This window comes from Artemia franciscana, chromosome 11, assembly GCF_032884065.1.
Source record: "Artemia franciscana chromosome 11, ASM3288406v1, whole genome shotgun sequence".
Taxonomy (NCBI): domain Eukaryota; kingdom Metazoa; phylum Arthropoda; class Branchiopoda; order Anostraca; family Artemiidae; genus Artemia; species Artemia franciscana.
In genome coordinates, this window is record NC_088873.1 from 38845959 (window position 1) to 38867458 (window position 21500).

Consider the following 21500-nt stretch of genomic DNA (forward strand, 5'->3'; position numbering starts at 1 on the left):
ATGAACACTGTTTATTGAGTAAGGACAATATGTTAGGCCCCATTTAAGATTCTTTTATCGAGTACTCTTTCATTCAGCATCATGAACACTGTTTATTGAGTAAGGACAATATGTTCAGCCCCATTTAATATTCTTTTATCGAGCACTCTTTCATTGAGCATCATGAACACTGTTTATTGAGTAAGGACAATATGTTCAACCCCATTTAAGATTCTTTTATCGAGCACTCTTTCATTGAGCATCATGAACACTGTTTATTGAGCAAGGACAATATGTTCAGCCCTATTTAAGATTCTTTTATCGAGCACTCTTTCATTGAGCATCATGAACACTGTTTATTGAGTAAGGACAATATGTTCGGCCCCATTTAAGATTCTTTTATCGAGCACTCTTTCATTCAGCATCATGAACACTGTTTATTGAGTAAGGACAATATGTTCAGCCCCATTTAAGATTCTTTTATCGAGCACTCTTTCATTGAGCATCATGAACACTGTTTATTGAGTAAGGACAATATGTTCAGCTCCATTTAAGATGCTTTTACTGAGCACTCTTTTATTCAGCATCGTGAACACTGTTTATTGAGTAAGGACAATATGTTCAGTCCCATTTAAGATGCTTTTACTGAGCACTCTTTTATTCAGCATCGTGAACACTGTTTATTGAGTAAGGACAATATGTTCGGCTCCTTTAAGATACTTTTGTTGAGAACTCTTTCTTTGAGCATCGTGAGCACTGTTTATTGAGCAAGGACAAAATGTTCAGCTCCATTTAAGATGCTTTTACTGAGCACTCTTTTATTGAACATCGTGAGCACTGTTTATTGAGTAAAGACTATATTTTCAGCCCCATTTAAGATGCTTTTATTGAGCACTCTTTTATTCAGCATCGTGAGCACTCTTTATTGAGTAAAGACAATATGTTCAGCCCCATTTAAAACACTGCTGTTAAGCACCTTTTACTGAGTAAGGAAAACATGACGAATCTTCGTTTAATGTAATTTTATTGAGTACCGTTAGTACCGTTTACTGAACAAGGAAAGTACCTACCGGCGGTACTGTCCATGTTTCTCCGCAGTTGAGCCACGAAGTGCAATAGGGGGTTGGGCCAACCTTCTTGTGCTTTCACACACTCTTCCTGTTTACCTACTCTGAAATTTCCAGGCGCCCGTTTGGAGGTTGTTCGACCCTGATTGAGTTTACAGAGTCACATAAATAATCCCCGTTCCAAACCAAATGCTTGGTAACACCAGGCCTCGAACCCCTATCCTAGCGGACATAAGATTGCAAGTCTACCACACTGCCCACTCTGCTAGGACATGTAAATGGAAGGAATAGAGAATGTTCTAAAATATTTTCCAGCTCTCTTATCGATATTTAAGAGCATAAATTCTTTCTGAAATTGTAAATTTTCACCTTATGGTTCGTATTTTATTTTAAAATATATTCATAATTACATTTTTTATGTTCTAATTTTTACATCTTTACTTTTTGATATTCTTGACACTTGAAAGAGAATTAATTTATTAAAATCGAAAAAAAAAAAACAAAAACAATATATACAAAAATAAGCTAGCCATTAAGCTCAAGGCAGTCGATTAAGCACTGCGGTCAAAATACGTAATAATATTAATAAATATATTAATCATAAATATAAATATTATATTAATAACACAGTATAATAATATTATTATAATAATATTATATCAATAATAATAATAATAATAATAAATGTTAATAAATACTTGAAAAACCACAAAAAGAAAATGGAAAACAAGTTTACATGAACAAATATACAAAGAGTTATATACGACCAATTATTATAATTGTACTAAGCCTGGCAAACTTGCAAAAAAAATATGAAAAACAATCAAAACATATAAATGTATCAAAGACCATTCAAAAGAAAAGAAAACTGACCAAGAGAAAATAACTACCACCCTATCTGACATAATCTACCATATCTGATATCTGACATAATCTACCTATCTACCATATACGACAAGACACATTTTCTAAACATTTTTATTTTGCTGTCTATTTACATTTATTCTTATTTTAAAAATAATATTTTCTTAATCATTAGTTTTTTAAATTTATTTATTTTTAGCCCTGGAGTTCCAAGTAGGGTTGCCTCCCCTGGTGGTTTATCACTATATCTTGTTAATTTTTATATCGCCTAACAAAAAAATCACTAAATCAGCACATAAATCACTAGATTACTGAAGAAAATCACTAAATCAACCAACAAATTTCTATTATCTGGTAATTTTTTTCTCACCCTGCCCCCAAAGCCTCCAGAAATTAGACTTCTAGCAAAACCTATAGAAATCCTAATCATTTGCAATGAAAAGCCCACTGTTTGTGTTTGAGTACATTTTACAATAGTTGATGAATATGTTAATTCAATAGATTATAGCAGTACATATTATAAACCCGGACATAAGTATGTTGAAGCATGTTTTAAAATAGAGCCAGTGGTAAAGGTTTAATTTTTTTACTTTATTTTAATTTTTTGCGAATAAATAATTCAAAAATTTTAAAACGGCTTTCAAAGAATTATTCAATTGCCAAAGTGTTTTTTGTTACAACATATTTTTAGGGAATTTGATTGTGAATGGAAGGATTGCTGAATAATCTAAAGTATTTTGTCAATTTCTGTCAATATTCAAAAGCATATCAATTCGTTTTGGTATACCTTTATGAAAATTGTTAGCAATAGTTGGAACGGAAGAAACAGGCCTAAAATATTGTTACACATATATGTTTTTGTCATTTCTTTGTTTTCCCGATTCTGGAATGGAAATTTTTTGAGGCTACCGTGGTTATTCACATGCGCAGTTATTGTATGTGGCTATGTGTACACTAAAAAAAGGCTTCTGGTAATCAAAAAATACTATGTACCTATTCTTGAGGAGCACCCATGTTCAAAAATAGTTTTTCTTGAAGATAATATTCACAAAGATTATAATTAATTTAAAACACAAGATAGATAAGGCCAGTGTAAGGCCCTCTATAATTTTAAGTGTTACTGACAACGCCACTAATTTTACATAGCCTTCGTTACTTTTCTCAACACATAGCTTTTTCAGAAAAATACTCGTATGTGTACCAAGCGGTTTCTACGAATATATAAATTTTTTGTCGGTCCGGAACAAAGAACAAAAGAGGGCATACGAACTGACGTGGGCATATTAATGATAAAGAATAGCAGAATATACAAACAGAAAATTCCCCTTACTTGATTTTGAACTTCTTTAAACTTAAGTCGCGAAGCTTCCAAGTCCAAAGGTTGATCTTCCGATTCTCCAAATATTTTCGGGAAATATTCTGGAAGAATCCTTCCAAGGGCTAGATTGGCATCTGTCACTGCTAAATATCCCCCTTTTCTGTAGCACACTGGGCCGGGGTGCGCGCCAGCACTTTCTGGACCTACGACAAATAACCCAGCCCGAAACTGAAGGACTGAGCCACCGCCAGCGGCAACAGTGTTTATGTCCAACTAAATTAAGAGCAATAGTAAGTTCTGATTTAACTGTTAAACATTCTTTTAAGTTGTAATGCAAGTCATAGTTGATAATGTGGGCATAATGATGGTAGCTCTGAAGTCAGAATGTCATACGTTTTCGCAAAATATTAGATAAAATTTCAATAGTATAATGTATTTTGCAACTAAATGCCTGTGAATAATTCGTTATCATTTCTTTTTCAGACTCGGTAAATTTATTTCTTGCTTTGACCTTGTCCTGTCCTTTATGTTAACTGTGGCAAATATTATTATTTATGTATTGTATTTTGTTATCTAGATAGAAAAGTAGCCAGCATTCTAGTAATATATACTAGACATTCTATACAGCATTCTAGAATTCTAGTATGTGGCATTGTTACAAAACTACTTCTATTGTTATTTCAATAGTAAAATGTATTTTGCAACTAAATGGCTATGAATAATTTGTTATCATTTCTTAATCAGACTCAGTAAATCTATTTATACTGAACACAGTCATTCTTTGAGTCACCACTGAAACACAACGGCCCAAAAGGGTTGGAATTATTTTTCCCCCACTTGAAAAAAAACCTGTATTTTAATTGGATAGTTCAGTATAGGCGGCCAATCGGGGACAACTTTAAGACGACAGAACCTGAAGGCTGTTTATAAAAATGTTAATAAAATACAAGCTTTTTCCAAATGTGTTAGACATAAACCAACCCTATTCGGGCAGTGGTTTTTGTAAGATCCCCTCTTCTTGTTGTTGTTTCTATACTGTCAGGGCCAACCAACTATTGGGAGGGGAATTGTTGAAGCATCAAGCTGAGCCAAAAGGCTAAAAATTTTGACTCCGTACTAGCCCAACACGTGTAAAATAACCCACACCACTTAATTTTGTTTGAAAACGCCTCCATTTTTCCCTCCGTTAAAGGTCTCAGGCAAATTTTCATATTGGCATTCGATATTAAGAAATATATACACCAAAATTTAGCTTTTAATAGATATACTGGTGAGTCTTATCTGAGCTCAATTTATAATGAACTTATTAATTCAAATTTTTGTCTTCCACATTATAACGTTTTGGAGCCTAATTTAATGCCAGATAATACCAAAACTGGTAAGCAAAAAGTGGGAGTGGAGCTGGTGGCTCCACTCCCAAGAACTGGACAAGAAAAAATTAACTCAGGAATTCTGATGCTCTCTTCTGGACAAGTTGCAGATAAAAGGAAAAAAATATCGGACGATAATCGATATTCTTTTCCCGATATCCGATAATGACACTGATCCTCATATCGGACCGATAATATCAGTCGGCCGATATATTTGTCGGGCCCTAGTTTCGATAATTCGAGTTTTATTCAAAGATGGGACCGTTTTCAAATCTGCTTTCACTCCCTAAAAGGAGGCTATATACAACAAAAATTCTATAGGCCATAAATTAGACAGAAATCATTGGAAGTCATGAACTGAAAAACCATTCTATAGCATAAGTAATCAATAGTACATTAATTGGAAAACAAGATGAAGTACTTTAAATTTTACATTAAAAAGAAAAAAATGTAAAATAAACTCAAATTTAGCACCTTAAACAGTCATTTTAGTGGTTGTTTTCAATGGTTCTTTTTATTTTTCAATTTTTTGGACTGAGGACGTCTGAGTAGAAGTATCAGCCAAAATATTTATACGGTCTTTTCATTTTTCACTGTCTGTTTTGGCAACTCTACAATCACTTTTGTCCATTCTGTTCAGAATTACAATTGTACTTGGACATATAGCTTCGAAATTAGGAAAATAGGAAGAATTCAATTCCTGGAATTGCTGGTTATTTGGTTTGGAACGGGAGTAAATGGTGTGACTTTGTAAGCTCAGCCAGAGTCGACCCAGCTCTAAATGAGTATCAGGAAAAATCGAACTGATTTCTTAATCCACACTACTTTTCTATTTATAAGAAATTAAGCGAGAAAAAACAGGCTTAATGTACATAAAGCAGTGATAAAAAAATAAAAAAACAAACAATATATTAACTAATAAAAAAAAATCTGAAAGTTTCAACTCCACACCCAGGAGCCTTTATTAACGGACAAAGAAAGGGAAAAAAATTAGTTAAATCATCTAAAGGAAGACTAAAAAACAACACAACAAGAGAAAAAAAAAGCTTTGTAGCATTGTAGAAGTTAATAAGATGTGACTTTTATTTATTTGTTTTGTCTTTTGTTTTTATTATCTCTTTTGTTGTGTTGTTTTTAATCATCTAAAGGATACCATCTTGTCTTTTTCTTCTTGTGTTTCTTGATATTTTTTGTCTTTTCTTTGTATGTAACTAACATAAATAATTAATAAGAAAAAACTAAAGAACAAGGAAAACAGTAGAAGCTTTTTCTCAGCTGTAAAAGAAACTGAAAGTCGGTAGACTTCTAGAAACATCAACTGCAGTTGAAACATAATTAAGAGGAAACTAATCCGTCTTTTACTTTCATTAAAAGGTACCTTGTTACGTTTTTATTAACCTTGTTATGTACCTTTCATTATTAACTAATTTAACTTCAGATTAACGTTTGTTACTGACTTCATTATTAACGTCCGAATGAGATATAAAAAATAAACATTTATAGCTATTTTTGTTTTTACAGCTGAAAAAAGACAATCAGACAGAAAAATAAGACAGAAAAATAAGAGACAAAACACAATAAGACAGGAAAAAGACCAAAGTCAAATAAAGATCAAACAAGTAAAACCAACGTGGTTGGAATGAGAAAAACTTTTCTGGTACACTTCTAGATTGCGCAAAGACACCAGAAACCATAACTCGCACATTAAATCTTATTTCCTACCATACTTATTGTGCATATCGATTTCATTTATTATATTCTCTTTTGATTCATCCCTGAAGGTGAGCACCCGAAAATACTGGAGGGGGGATTAAAATATTAATATATATTAAAATACAGAGAGGAGAAGTAAGGACTTTGAAGGATTTTTTTTTTAGAAGAAACTACAAAGAGATTTTATTTTAATCCAGAAGGGGGGAGGGTATTTTCCTTTTCAATTTTTTTTAAATGAAAATACGAAGAGGTTTCTTTCAGAATCTAGGGGGCGATTGTCCCGATGGTGTCAATTCACAAAAATTACAATGGGGCAAAATATATTTTTGTAAATCTAGGGGAGATATTAGTCGTTTTTTTCCATATTATTGGTAAACCTGAATTGGTTTGATTTTTATATTCTCTTTAGATTTACCCCTGAAGGTGAATATCCCTAAGATATTGGGGGGGGGGGAGTCTGAAATAATAAAATATATTAAAATGTGAGGGGTAAGGATTTTGAAGGAGTTTTCAAAAAGAAAATTGTTTTTTTCAAAATACCGAAGGGGGGAGGAGGTATTTTCTTTTTTCAATGAAATTAATTCGCAAGTTACGTATATTTTTTACCGATGAAAACGTTTGTAAAAAATTCAAAGTTCTAGTTGCATTTTTAAGTAATCAAAAAATAGGAGGGCAACTAGGCTTCATCCTTCCTTTTTTCTCAAAATCTTCCAATTAACTGCAATTAATTAATATGCAAATTTCGTTTTAATTATTTATGTGCGGAGAGCCAAGATCAAAACACGCATTAATTCAAAAACGTCCAGAAATTAAATTAAAAAAAAAACAAGTTTTTTTAAAATGAAAGTAAGGAGCAACATTAAAACTTAAAACGAACAGAAATTACTCCGTATATGAAAGGGGCTTTTCCTCCTCAACGCCCCGCTCTTTACGCTAAAGTTTTTTACTGTTTTAAGAAGTAAAGTTAAGAGAAAGAGTCAAACTTTAGCGTAAAGAGCGAGGCGTTGAGGAGGAAAAGCCCCTTTCATATACGGAGTAATTTCTGTTCGTTTTAAGTTTTAATGTAGCTCCTTACTTTCATTTAAAAAAAACTTGTTTTTTTTTATTTATATTTAGAAGGGCCTTGTGACTCAGAGCTCTCATCTTAAATGCCGATCGGCATTAACCCTCTGATTTTCATTTAAAATCAATCTATTGATTCTTACAATTTTGCTAGAGCTCATACCATATGAGCTCTTAGCTCTTGTTTACGTTTAAATTCTTCTGTCTTTTCGACGTTGAAGACACTTTATTTTACACAGGTAAAATATTTGTTTAATTGTTCTTCTTTTCCTTCCTACTAGCCATAGTACCGTTAACTTCCGTATTAATTCTTTGGCTTTCTTCCATGTTTTATAAATAGTAGTGCGAAATGTTTGTTCCTTTTAAATTTGCCATATCAAAGTTATAATTAATTTTGTTTAATAATTTGTTATGCAAATAATTATGCCTCATCACGGAAAGTAAACATTATTTAGAATACGGAATTATTAATTTTTCTTTCTTAATTCTTTCTCCAGGACTGGTTCAGACTCTTTCCCCTCGTATTGTGATGTAGATAAATCTAAAATTTTGCAATTTAAATACATTTTGTAATTTTTTAATGACAGATATATATATATATATATATATATATATATATATATATATATATATATATATATATATACATAAACACACATATATATATATATATATATATATATATATATATATATATATATATATATATATATATATATATGTCAAGTATACAGGTGGGGTACGTCAACAAGATTAAATGCAAATACAGGTGCACCTGCTACACACCAGCCCTGGTAAGGGATTGGCAAGCAAGAGGTGCACCTGTAATTGCATTTAATCTTTTTGACGTGCTACGAATTGTATATTTGATATGTATATATATATATATATATATATATATATATATATATATATATATATATATATATATATATATATATATATATATATATATATATATATATATATATATATGACGTGTGGCAGAATTCAGGCCATCTGGGGTTATTATAGATGATTTCTTGAAATAATATATAACCTATCTAATCCTATGGTAATCTTTTCAAGTCCCAACAAACTGTACCATCCCTATTCAATCATCAGTCAATTATATATAATAAGCGTATATAATAGCTATGTTCAGTTGTTATATAGCATAACTATATTTATTTAGTATATAATAAGTCGGTATTATACATAGTAAATATGATAATAATATAAGTTACCTGAGGTGCTTGTATACTAAGCCCGGATATTGTTGACTCAAAAACATGTTCAAATGAGCCTGCATAGCGGCTCACATCTGTCGATGTTCCGCCCATATCGAAGCCAATGACAGGCTGACCCTCTGATTGAGTTGTTTTTGCGTAGCCAACGACTCCTCCAGCAGGGCCGGATACAATAGCACGACTCCCAGTGAATCTGAAATTAAAGAGTTGGATGCTAGACAATTTTCATATCGTACAATAAAAGAAACATTAGTCTTAAATTCACAACTTCAATCACGGGCTCAAACCAATTGGAATAAAAAATGCAAATAAAATACATACATTGTCTGAAATTTATAAGAAAATTATTAAGCTGAGATTTTGAGATTTTGGGGCAGGTAGAAGACATAAGCTTGATAAACTTTTCCTAATTCGCAAAAAGTCGGTATCCTGAAAGAGAATATGAATAAGAGTGTCTATTTGGTCAGAAAAGGTTAATACCTAGCCTAAAGTCAGTCCCTTAGCAAAGTAAAGTAGGGGGATGAGTGTCCACGGGCACCGCACCTGAGGGGAGCTCCAAACTTATTTTTTTTGCTCTTCCCTTAAATGTGCTTGGGTTATAATTTCCAGAAACACAATAAACACGTTCACCCTTCACTCACTGAGTCATAATGCCTTCACTCACGTTCACCCTTCACTCACTGAGGCATAATGCCTTCACTCACGTTCACCCTTCACTCACTGAGTCATAATGCTGTAGCGCTCTGCGGATGGCCGGGCGAGAGTTCAGTGGACAAGGCTTGGGCAGGAAATTGAATGTACAGTCCTCAAAAACGAAAACATTTTCTGATATTCACTCATTTGCATAACGCATACTGTTTTTTTGTGCATACTATTTTATTCGTCTCCAATCTACTTCACGGCCGGACTCCTCGACTTCTAAACTATCCTCCTTTTTAATAATCGAACTCTAAGCTCCCCTCCGTTGTCCGTTGCAGGCACCCATATGCACTTAATCAATTATCTTCAATAAACGTTCATCAAAGCTTTCTTTACGAGCTTCTTGAAGGACAAAATATATTTGAATAGGATAATCTTGAAAGCTTCATAATACCAGACGACTAGTAGCAAACAGAATCAAAGTGTTGCAGTTAAACTGAAAGAAACAGAGTGTTAAACTGAAAAGTTAAACTGAAAGAACTGAAAGAAACTGAAAGCATCCAAAGGTCATGGACTTGAATCCACTTTTAGACTATATTATCTCATGGCTAATTTCAAAATGTTTTAGTTAAGTAATATAGTTATAGGCAAATATAATAATATATATATATATATATATATATATATATATATATATATATATATATATATATATATATATATATATATATATAATAAATGAAAAAAACAAGTTCGTTCAACTAGATCTTCTAGCCTGCCCATGAACTTGCAAAAGCAAGTTGTCTTGGTGCCAGTTGCCTGGGCATGCCAGGAATAAAATTTCCTTGATACTGATTATAAGTATTAACTGATGATGCAACAAATTTTGAGGATATAAATAAATACATACATAATTCCTTGCTAAAATGCTACAGTTGCCACCGTAACGAGGAAAAAAAAATATACTCCAATATACTCCTTTACACACTCAAACAACAATAAAGAAATAAAAATAAAAATGAGAAATAATAATTCAAAATTCATTTTTTCCTTAGCTTTATTTCTAAATTCTCAAATTTTGAGGATATAAATAAATACATACATAATTCCTTGCTAAAATGCTACAGTTGCAACCGTAACGAAGAAAAAAAAAATATACTCCAATATACTCCTTTATACACTCAAACAACAATATAGAAATAAAAGTAAAAATGAGAAATAATAATTTAAAATTCATTTTTTTCTTAGCTTTATTTCTAAATTCTTCAAACCTTTTATGTCATTGATCATCTTACTAATACTATTACTGACAACTCACCACAGCTCCAAGCCGCCTGATGCCAACACAGCTACACAAGCTCCTCCTCCATCCAAATCTATTCACAGCCTCCCTTTTAACACCCTCCCAGGAACATCCCATTTCCTTTAAATCTTTCTTTATGACGTCCTCCCACACCAAACGAAGACGACCGGCTTTCCGTTTAGCCCTAGATGGTTGGCCGAGAAGGACAATCTTCGCCAATCTGTCATCCTTCGTCCGTTCAACGTGCATTAGCCATTCAACCTTTCTTTCATTATAGCCCTAGAAAGCGGAATTTAACCACATTTTTCGTACAGACTAATCAAACAGTTCGTGGTATCGAACTGTAGTAAGGAGCGACCCGGCTCAATAATAACAGAAACTCTAAAGAACGGAATTTTTATAACAATAGTTACATCAAAAGAATCGCATTTTAATACTGTTTTTAAATATATAAGTTTTGTTAAGTTTAGACGTACCCATCAAAAGTTACGAGCCCGAGAATATTTGCCATATTTTAGAAAATAGGGGGAAACACCCCTTAAAAGTCATAGAATCTTAACGAAAATTACACCATCAGATTCAGCGTATCAGAGAACCATGGTATAGAAGTTTCAAGCTCCTATCTACAAAAATTTGGAATTTTGCATTTTTTGCCACAAGACAGATCACGGATGCGTGTTTGTTTTTTTTTTCCCCAGGGGTGATCGTGTCGACCCATTGGTCCTAGAATGTCATGTGAGGGCTCATTCTAACGGAAATGAAAAGTTTTAGTGCCCTTTTTAAGTGAACAAAAAAATTGGAGGGCAACTAGGTCCCCTCTCACGCTATTTTTTTCCCAATGTCATCGGATCGAAATTCTGAGATAGCCATTTTATTCAGCATAGTCGAAAAATCTAATAACTATGTCTTTGGGGACGACATACTCCTCCACAGTCCCCGTGGGAGGGGCTGCAACTTACAAACTTCGACCAGTGTTTACACATAGTAATGGTTATTGGGAAATGTATAAACACTTTCAGGGGAATTTTTCTTGGTTGGGGGGAGGGGTTTAGGGGAGGGGGTTATGCGGGGGGACCTTTCCATGGAGGAATTTGTCATTGGGGAAGAAAATTTCCATGAGGGGGGCGCAGGATTTTTTAGCATTTTTTAAAGAATAATGAAAAATAAATATGAAAAAGTTTTTTCAACTGAAAGTAAGGAGCAGTATTAAAACTTAAATCGAACAGAAATTATTACGCATATGAGGGGTTCACCTCCTCCTAATACCTCGCTCTTTACGCTAAAGTAACTTTATTAATTTCAACTATTTATTCTACGGCTTTTGTGATTCAGGGGACATTCTTAAGGAATTGGGACAAAATTAAAGCTTTAGTTTAAAGAGCGAGGTATTGAGAAGGGGGTGAGCCCCCTCATATATGTAATAAAAACATACGAATATAGAAGTTCGTTACGTAAGTTAATTCGTAAGTTACGTATATTTTTACTAATAAAAACATTCGTAAAAAATCAAAAGTTCTAGTTGCCTTTTTAAATAACCACAAAATTTGGGGGTAACTAGGGCTACTCCCCCACTCCTTTTTTCTCAAAATCGTCCAATCAAAACTATGAGAAAGTCACTTAGCCATAAAAATAAATTTATATGCAAATTTTGTTTTAATTATTCATGTGCGGAGGGCCAAAATCAAAACATGCCTTAATTTAAAACCGTACGGAAATTAAATATAAAAAAAAACAAGTTTTATTAACTGAAAGTAAGGAGCGATATTAAAACTTAAAACGAACAGAAATTAATACGTATATGAAAGGGGCTGTTCCCTCTTCAACGCCCCGCTCTTTACGCTAAAGTGTTTTACTGTTTTAAAAAGTAGACTTGAGAGAAAGAGTCAAACTTTAGCGTAAAGCGCGGGGCATTGAGGAGGGTACAGCCCCTTTCATATGCGGAGTAATTTATGTTCGTTTTAAGTTTTAATATCGCTCCTTACTTTCAGTTAAAAAAAACTTGTTTTATTTTAATTTAATGTTTAAAATACGGTCAGTCAGCCGGGTACCCAGAACAATCCGTAGGTAATTTCTCTGGAAAACGTCTAGCTATCTTCATCCGCTTTTCGGAGCGCCCTAGCTGCAGAGCCATACTTGACCACTGTCATCACTGTAGCTTCTAATGTTCTAATCATGGTTTGCAGACTTATCTTCCTATTCTTACAAACTTTTTTTTAACTGTGAAAAAACACCCTGAGCCCTGGTTATTCTACTTTTAACATCTTCACTCCATCTACTGTCTTTACTAATATTACTACAAGGTAAGTGAAGCTGCTCACCTGATCAATCTTTCCGTTACCAAACGTCAAATTTTCATCTTCACTTATTCCTAGCCTTAGTAACTTGGTCTTCTTAACATTAATTTTCAAACCAATATTCAATCTAGAACCCTCAACTTGCAACACCTCCAAAAGCTCATTCATTATGCTTACACTTTCATCTAGGATACTTAAATCATCAGCATAATCTAAGTCCAGGAGGGTTTTTCCTCCCCATTGGATTCCGTGGTCTCCCATTGCCTTTCCTGGATCCCTTAAGACAAAGTCCGTCAAAATGATCCATATAAAGGAGGATAAAACGCAAACATGCTTACCTCCTGATTTAATACAAAGCCAACTACTAATTTCCTACCTTAAACGCAGCAGTGTTATTCTCGTACATAGCCCTAATCGTTTTAGTGTAACCCTACAAGGATAAGACCTTTGCTAAAGCTCTTCAATCAACAGAATCGAACGCTTGCTCATAATCTATAAAACTGAGGGCCAAAGGTGTTTGACAACACAGGCACTTCTCAATCATTAACCTAAGAGTGAAACTTTGGTCGACACATCGACACAATGCATGCTAAATTTCATACTAAAATTTAGTACGAAACTGAAAATATATATATAATACAAAAAAAATAATAAAATAAGCAATATAATAATTATAGTTGAATGATAGGCGTTGTTTATTCCAAATTTTAGTTCTTTACGTTTGCTCTTTTTACAGACTTTTTTCCTTCGCTGATGAGTAATAGGCTATTCTAAAACAGGGCGATAAATTTTATCAGGCGGAAACAGCAAAGCGACATTGCTATTATCGGCTACAGGATATGATTCGAAGTGAAATTCAGAAAGTTTTTTTTTTTCAGAAAAAAAAACCCTAAAACCTCTTATTTCCTGAAAATTTATTAAAAATCTTAACAAAAAGACATTCAGAATTCGAAAGAGTGCTCTAAAAGGGATAAATCCCCTAAAGAATGATTAATAGCGCTCATTTATTTGTGATACAATAGTTTTACAAAGCTAAGCCTTTAATTCTGTTACACCAGCAACATTTTTTTCGTAGCTTTTTTTCTTTTCTGTTGTGTCGATTTCGTCCAATTGCTATAAAGACTCAAGAGTCTAACCCTTGTGGTTCTAATGAGTTTGTGGCTCTCTGACTGAACTCCAGAGAGCCACACTCTGGCTGAACTTATATTTGTGATTTCGGTTATCATCTCATTTCATTTTCTGCGTTTGGGTTATGATAAGCCAATAGTAAGAAACATATTTTCTAAATTTTAATACTTCTCTTACTTCATGAGAAATTCGAACTTACCCTTTGCCCCTGTCTTAGTAGTGATATAACGATTCGTGTTTATTTAGTAGAGATCAAGGATGCGTGTTCATTTGTTTTTATTTGTTTAGTTTTTTCTTTCCAGGGGCGATCGTATCGACCCAGTGTTACTAGAATATCGTGAGAGGGCTCATTCGAACAGGAATCAAAAGTTCTAGTGCCCTTTTTAAGAGAACCAAAAAAATGGAGGGCAACTAGGCCCCCTCCCGCGCTCATTTCCCCCAAAATCATCCGATCAAAGTTTGCCCAACAAATAGTTTGTTTTTTGTTACACTGATCAACGCTCATTGATGAATTGACTAATTTAAGAGTTGATGAGTTACCCGACATCAGTTTTTTCCGACCAAAGTTTGTTGATGAGTTACACCATCTAAAAATTTCAAGAAATCAAGAAAATTTAATTGTTGTCTATATACATAGAAAAATAAATTCTCAATAATAAACAGACTCTCACGCTACTAATTTTCTAGAGGAAAATTATCAGATGGATCATTAATCTAAATGAAATTTCCAATAGTATCCACTCTTTACGATTGAAGCCAAAATATGGGTTCCGTGGCTCCTCTATACCCGCTTTTCTTTTGAGTAAAGTTTTTATAGAAGCCTTGACACGTTGTAGCTAGGTTGAAGCGGCATTATGCAAGTATTTCCGGTGCGTATTATAGGAGGCATTAATTGGGCCACGGCCCAATACTACCCCCACCTACTCATCGGTCAACTATTTACTAAAAAGATATATGTGCTACATCTTGTTGAACTGGAGTCATGTAAGTAATTGCCACAAGTTATGCCAGAGGAGTGTAAAAATATAAAATTAAAAGAATTTAATGTCGGATGAAAGAAAAACTGAGAAGTGGGCAGCTGTCTCTCCCTACCCTGGCCTAGAACCACGACTGTTATTACCTATAAACACAAATTAATACAAGCCGCTACACAAGTTAAGTTGGATTTTGAAGTAAATTTCACTCACGTGTCCATTGGAGTAAGGCCTCCGTCGCTTTGCATAAACATAACTTGAATTCCTTGTAGGTTGTCCTTAAATCCTCTTGAAAAACCACGCAAATATGAAGAAATAGCAGGTGTTAAATATGCATCAGCAGATGCTGTATCTCCTCGCGGAACTATTCGCACCATTGGCATAATTTCTGAAGACATTGACACGTGGGTAAATCCAATCTCACGAGCAACCGCAGCGATTTTTTTCTCATGGTCGTCATATCTAAAGGAAAATCAAAAATACCCTGATTAAACAATTGTTTGTAATGAAATCTGGCAAAAACCTTTTCCTGACCTTTAATCAAAGTATTTTATGAGTAAAATCAAAAGGAAAAAGGTAAGGTTAGTCATTATCAGACTAGAATGTGCTCGTGCAATTCCTTTAGGGAAATGAGTAATTTTCAAGCCGGTAATATCCAGTCACAGAACCGACTTTACTGGCTATTCCCCCTCCCCCCAAAAATGGGTTGGCTCAGGCTAAAATATATACGAGTAGTTCCTTTTTGGACTAGAGTAATTTTCAGGTCAGCAATATCTAGCCAAGTAATCAAATCTATCGGCTACTGCCAAAAAAAATCGGTTGGACCAGGCTAAAACATATACAAGCAGTTCCTTTTTAGATTTAAATAAAAAAACAAGTTTTTTTTAACTGAAAGTAAGGAGAGACATTAAAACTTAAAACGAGCAGAAATTACCCCGTATATCAAAGGGGCTGTTCCCTCCTCAACGCCCCGCTTTTTACGCTAAAGTTTGACTCTTTCTCTCAACTCTACTTTTTAAAACAGTAAAAACTTTAGCGTAAAGAGCAGGGCGTTGAAGAGGGAACAGCCCCTTTCATATACGGGGTAATTTCTGCTCGTTTTAAGTTTTAATGTCGCTCCTTACTTTCAGTTAAAAAAACTTTTTTTTTTAATTTAATTTTTAAACGTGTTTTAGTCAATCCATGTTTTGATTTCGATCTCCGCATGTTTCGATCTCCGCAGATGGATGATTAAAGCGAAATTTGCATATTTATTAATTTGGCTAAATGTCTTTACCAATGATTTCTCCGTCTATTACCACATTATTTTTACATAGATTGCAGTTTCGGCACATAGACAAGATATGATGCATGATAATGTTGTGGGGGTACGCCTATCTTCTTTTTACCTTTCGTTGAATGTTGCTACTAGGAGGATGGTGGTAAGATTTATCAACTGGGAACGGTTTACCAGTAGCAGCATAAGCAATAAGTTGGACCTCACCATCAACTACTATTTTTATGTTTCCGTTCTCTTTCAACATAATTTCTCCGGCGATTTTACTCTCGCATAACCACCGCTGTAACAGTTGCATTTTTTTGGCACTCCAAAGAAACTTAACCCCTCACTGTCATGACAACGCATGCATACATATCCAATAGTGTTACCATTAGCACTTGTTTCATACTTCAAATATTTCTCCTTGTCAGCATTCAATGCTACAACAACGCAATCATAAACACATGCCTTATTGAAATACTTCATCTTCACTTTTTTAAAAATAAGATGTAGGTGTTTATTCTTCTAATACAAAAATAATACTGAGGTAAGCGAACCGTAAGATCTACAAGTTACGTGAGATTATGTGATCCTCAATAAATTTAACAAGTCACGCAACAGCTAGGTGTACATAATCAATACCAATAACTTGAACGGCAATCCCTGTGGGTTTTTCCTAACACCGTTAGGTTTTAAGCAATTAACATAATAATCAAAGAAAACAATCTCCTATTATGTAACAAACACCTGCCTATAGTATTACAAAACAAACAGGTGTACTACAGTATTGCGCAAGACCCAGGTGGCGTAATAAAGTCTTGAGGGATTTGTAACTCCAATAGTATACCCCGTATCTGTGCGCTCAAAACCATAGGGCCGTCACTACTGTTGGACCTAGGTAAAATATATACAAGCAGTTTCTTCTTTTAGACTCCAGCAATTTTCAGGCCGGCGATATATAGACAAAGACCGGGTCTATTGGCTATTCCCAAAAATAAGGTTGGACCAAGCTAAAATATGTACGGGCAGTTTCTTTTTGGACTCCGGTAATTTTCAAGTTAGCAATATCTAGCCAAAGAACTGAATCTATTGGCTATTACCGAAAAAATAGGTTGGACAAGGCTAAAATATGTACGAGCAGTTCCTTTTTGGACTTCAGTAATTTTCAAGTCCGTAATATCCTGCCAAAGAACCGACTTCACAGGCTATTGCGAATCAAAATGAAAAAAGTTAGATCAGGTTAAAATATAGCCTACTCGAGTAGTAATTACAGACTCCAGTAATTTTCAAGTCGTTAATATCTAGCTAAAGAACTAAATTTATCAGCCATTTGCGAAGAACAAAAGAAAAAAAAAGGTTAGATCAGGCTAAAATATATTATAGCGGTTATTATTGGGATTGTAGTAATTTTCAGGTCGGTAATATCTAGCCAAAGAACCAAATCTATTGGTATTTGCCAAAAAAAGAAAACTTAGATCAGACTAATATATATTCAAGTAGTTCCTTTAGGGACTCCAGTATTTTTCAAGTCCTTAATATCTAGTGAAAGAACTAAATTTATCCGCAATTTGCGAAGAACAAAAGGAATAAGGCTAGATCAGGCTGAAATATATTTGAGCAGTTCCTTTAGGGACTTCAATAATTTTTCAGGCCGGTAATATCCTGCCAAAGAACTGAAGTTACTGGCTATTGCGAAAGAAAACGAAAAAAATTAGACCAGGCTAAAGTGTAACCTACTCGAGCAGTTCCTTTAGAGACTACAGTAGTTTTCAAGTCGGTAATATCTAGCCATATAACTAACTTTATTGGCTGACTATTGCGGAAAAAAAAGAAAAAGGTTAGTTCAGGCTAAAATATATTATAGCGGTTATCATTGGGATTCCAGTAATTTTCAGGTCGGCAATATCTAGCCAAAGAAACAAATCTATTGGTAATTGCCAAAAAAAAAACGTTAGATCAGACTAAAATATATTCAAGTAGTTCCTTCAGGGACTCCAGTAATTTTCAAGTCGTTAATATCTAGCAAAAGAACTAAATTTATCGGCAATTGGCGAAGAACAAAATAAATAAGGATAGATCAGGCTACAATCTATTCGACCAGTTCCTCTAGGACTCCAGTAATTTTTCAAATATATTCGAGTAGTTCCTTTAGGGATTCGAGTTATCATTAGCCGGCAATAGTCAAATTTGTCAACTACTGCCAAAAAAAAATGAAAAGGGTTAGATCAGGAAAAACCATTCGAGCGGGGACTCCAGTTCGTTTAGGGAGTCAAGTAATTTTCAAATATTTTCGAGCAATTCCTTTAGGGATTCCCGTAAATTTCAAGTCGGTAATATACAGCCAAAAACCGACTTTACTGGTTATTGCCAAAAAAAAGAGAAAAAGTTAGATCAGGCTAATATATGGTCGAGCAGTTCCTTTTTAAATCGACTAATTTTCAAGTCGCTATAATGTAGCAAAAGAACCAAATTTAGTGGTTATACCATATACATCTATAGAACCAACTTTAATGGCTGGCTTTTTCCGAAAAAAAAAAGAAACAGAATACACCAGGCTCAAATATATTATAGCAACCAGTAATTTTCAAGTAGGTAATATCAAGCAAAAAAAAAAAAACAAATTTGTCGGCTATTGCCGAAAAAACGACCAAACAGGTTAGATCAAGTTTAAAAATATTCAAGCAGTTCCTTTAGTGACTCCAGTAATTTTCAAGTCGGTAATATCTAGCAAAAAAACCAAATTTATTGGTTATTGCCGAAAAACAGAAAAGACTAGATCAGGCTAAAGTATATTTGATCAGTTCCTTTAGGGACTACAATAATTTTCACGAGGGTAATATCTAGCCAAAGAACTAAATTTATCGGCAATTGGCGAAGAACAAAACAAATAAGGCTAGATCTGGCTAAAATATATTCGACCAGTTCCTCTAGGGACTCCACAAATTTTCAAGTCGGTAATATCCAGCCAAAGAACCGACTTTACTGGCTATTAAATAAAAAAAAAGTTTTTTTTTTAACTTACAGTAAGGAGCGACATTAAAACTTAAAACGAACAGAAATTACTTCGTATATGAAAGGGGCTGATCCCTACTCAACGCCCCGCTCTTTACGCTAAAGTTTGACACTTTCTCTCAACTCTACTTTTTAAAACAGTAAAAAACTTTAGCGTAAAGAGCGGACTTTGGGAAAACGATTAGCGTGGGAGGGGGCCTAGGTGCCCTCCAATTTTTTGGTCACTTAAAAAGGGCACTAGAACTTTTCATTTCCGTTAGAATGAGCCCTCTTGCAACATTCTAGGACCACTGGGTCGATACGATCACCCCTGGGAAAAAAACAAATAAACACGCATCCGTGATCTGCCTTCTGGCAAAAAATACAAAATTCCACATTTTTGTAGATAGGAGCTTGAAACTTCTACAGTATGGTTCTCTGATACGCTGAATCTGATGGTGTGATTTTCGTTAAGATTCTATGACTTTTAGGGGGTGTTTCCCCCTATTTTCCAAAATAAGGCAAATTTTCTCAGGCTCGTAACTTTTGATGGGTAAACTTGATTATATTTAAAATCCTCATTAAAATGCGATTCTTTTGATGTAGCTATTGCTAACAATACTCCGTTTTTTAGAGTTTTGGTTACTATTGAGCCGGGTCGCTCCTTACTGGCTAAAATATGGTCGAGCAGTTCCTTTTGAAAATCGAGTAATTTTCAAGTCGATAAAATCTAGCAAAAGAACCAAATTTAGTGGTTATTACCGAAAAATAAAACCAACAAAAAGGTTAGATCAAGCTAAAAAATATTCATGCAGTTCCTTTAGGGGCTCCAGTAATCTTCAAGTCGGTAATATCTAACAAAAAGAAAACAAATTTATTGGCTATTGCCAAAAAAACGGAAAAGACTAGATTAGGCTAAAGTATATTCGATCAGTTCCTTTAGGGCTCCAATAATTTTCACGAGGATAATTTCTAGCCAAAGAACTAAATTCATCGGCAATTGGCGAAAAGAACTAAATTCATCGGCAATTGGCGAAAAAAACAAAACAAATAAGGCTAGATCAGGCTAAAATATATTCGACCAGTTCCTTTAGGGACTTTTTTAGACCAAAATTATTGGGGTTGTGATTGCACTGGTGGATAGAGCTTTCAGAATTTGTTCCCGGGAGTTTTTAGATTCTGAATTGTTATATTTGAGGGATGTTTTATTTTGTTATAGCTACCCGATTAAATTCATTGATGAAATAATAAAAAATAGACCCATTAAACACAACAATAGGGTTATTGGAGTTTCACAGTGCACAGAATTAAAATTACCGAAGAGTTTCATTTCTTTACCTTATGTACCTACTTTAGGGGAGATGCTTAAAATAATTTTAGGTAAACATAACATTGATACTTGTTTCCAATCAGTGAGACCATTAGGTAGTTTTCTTAATTCTGGGAAGGATTTAACCCGGGGAGATTTAGTTAGTGGGGTGTATAAAATTCCTTGTTCCTGTGGAAAGTTTTATATTGGTAGAACTCACCAACAATTTACTGAAAGATTTATTGAGCATCGCAACTAAATAGAAAAAACCCTACAAATAAGAAAGCCTCCCGAAACTTTTGTTTCGGCTCTAGCTGAACATACATTCTTTTATCCCGAACATTTTATACAATTTGATGAGGCTACAGTTATTTCTAATGATAAAGGTTTTTCTCAGTGGGCCAGGGAGGCTATAGAAATTAAAAAACATATATTTGCTAATATTTCAATAAATAGAGACACAGGGAATTTAAATATTGACCCAATTTATGATATTCTTTTAAAAAATGAACCAATAGTCGATGGGGGAATTAAAATTTTACACAATCACCAGGGGACAAGATAACCCACTAGACCAAAAAGAGTTGCTTCAATGTTAGCTTACAAGAGGATTATTTCGCAACAGAATAATTAAATAAGAATAATTAAATGCTTACCTTCCCCAGATTTCTCTAGGTACCCATTTAGAGCTTGGTCGACTTTGGCTAAGCTTACAGAGTCACGCCACTGACCCCCGTCCCAAACTAAATAACTGATCACAACTGGGATTGAACCCGTGCCCATTGGACACAGAATTCCCACGCCAGCGCGGCAACCACGCAGCTAGGACGGCCTGAGTTATCTATAGCCGGCAATAGCCAAATTTAATGACTATTGCCAAAAAAAATGAAAAGGGTTAGATCAGGAAAAACACATTCGAGCAGTTCGTATAGGGACTCCAGTAAGTTTCAAATATATTGGAGCAATTCCTTTAGTGACTCCAGTAATTCTCCAGTCGATAAC

General features: G+C 34.2%; 1 protein-coding gene across 1 annotated transcript in view; it reads right to left on the minus strand.

The window, feature by feature from the left end:
• LOC136033201 (5-oxoprolinase-like) overlaps positions 1-21500 on the minus strand; it is a 111183-nt gene that overhangs the window by 70859 nt on the left and 18824 nt on the right. The window contains exons 4-6 of the mRNA XM_065713911.1: positions 15154-15402; positions 8600-8795; positions 3241-3501 (exon numbers count right to left, since the gene is read on the minus strand). Of these exons, the coding sequence (XP_065569983.1) occupies positions 3241-3501; positions 8600-8795; positions 15154-15402 (706 nt within the window). The remainder of the gene's footprint in view (positions 1-3240; positions 3502-8599; positions 8796-15153; positions 15403-21500) is intronic.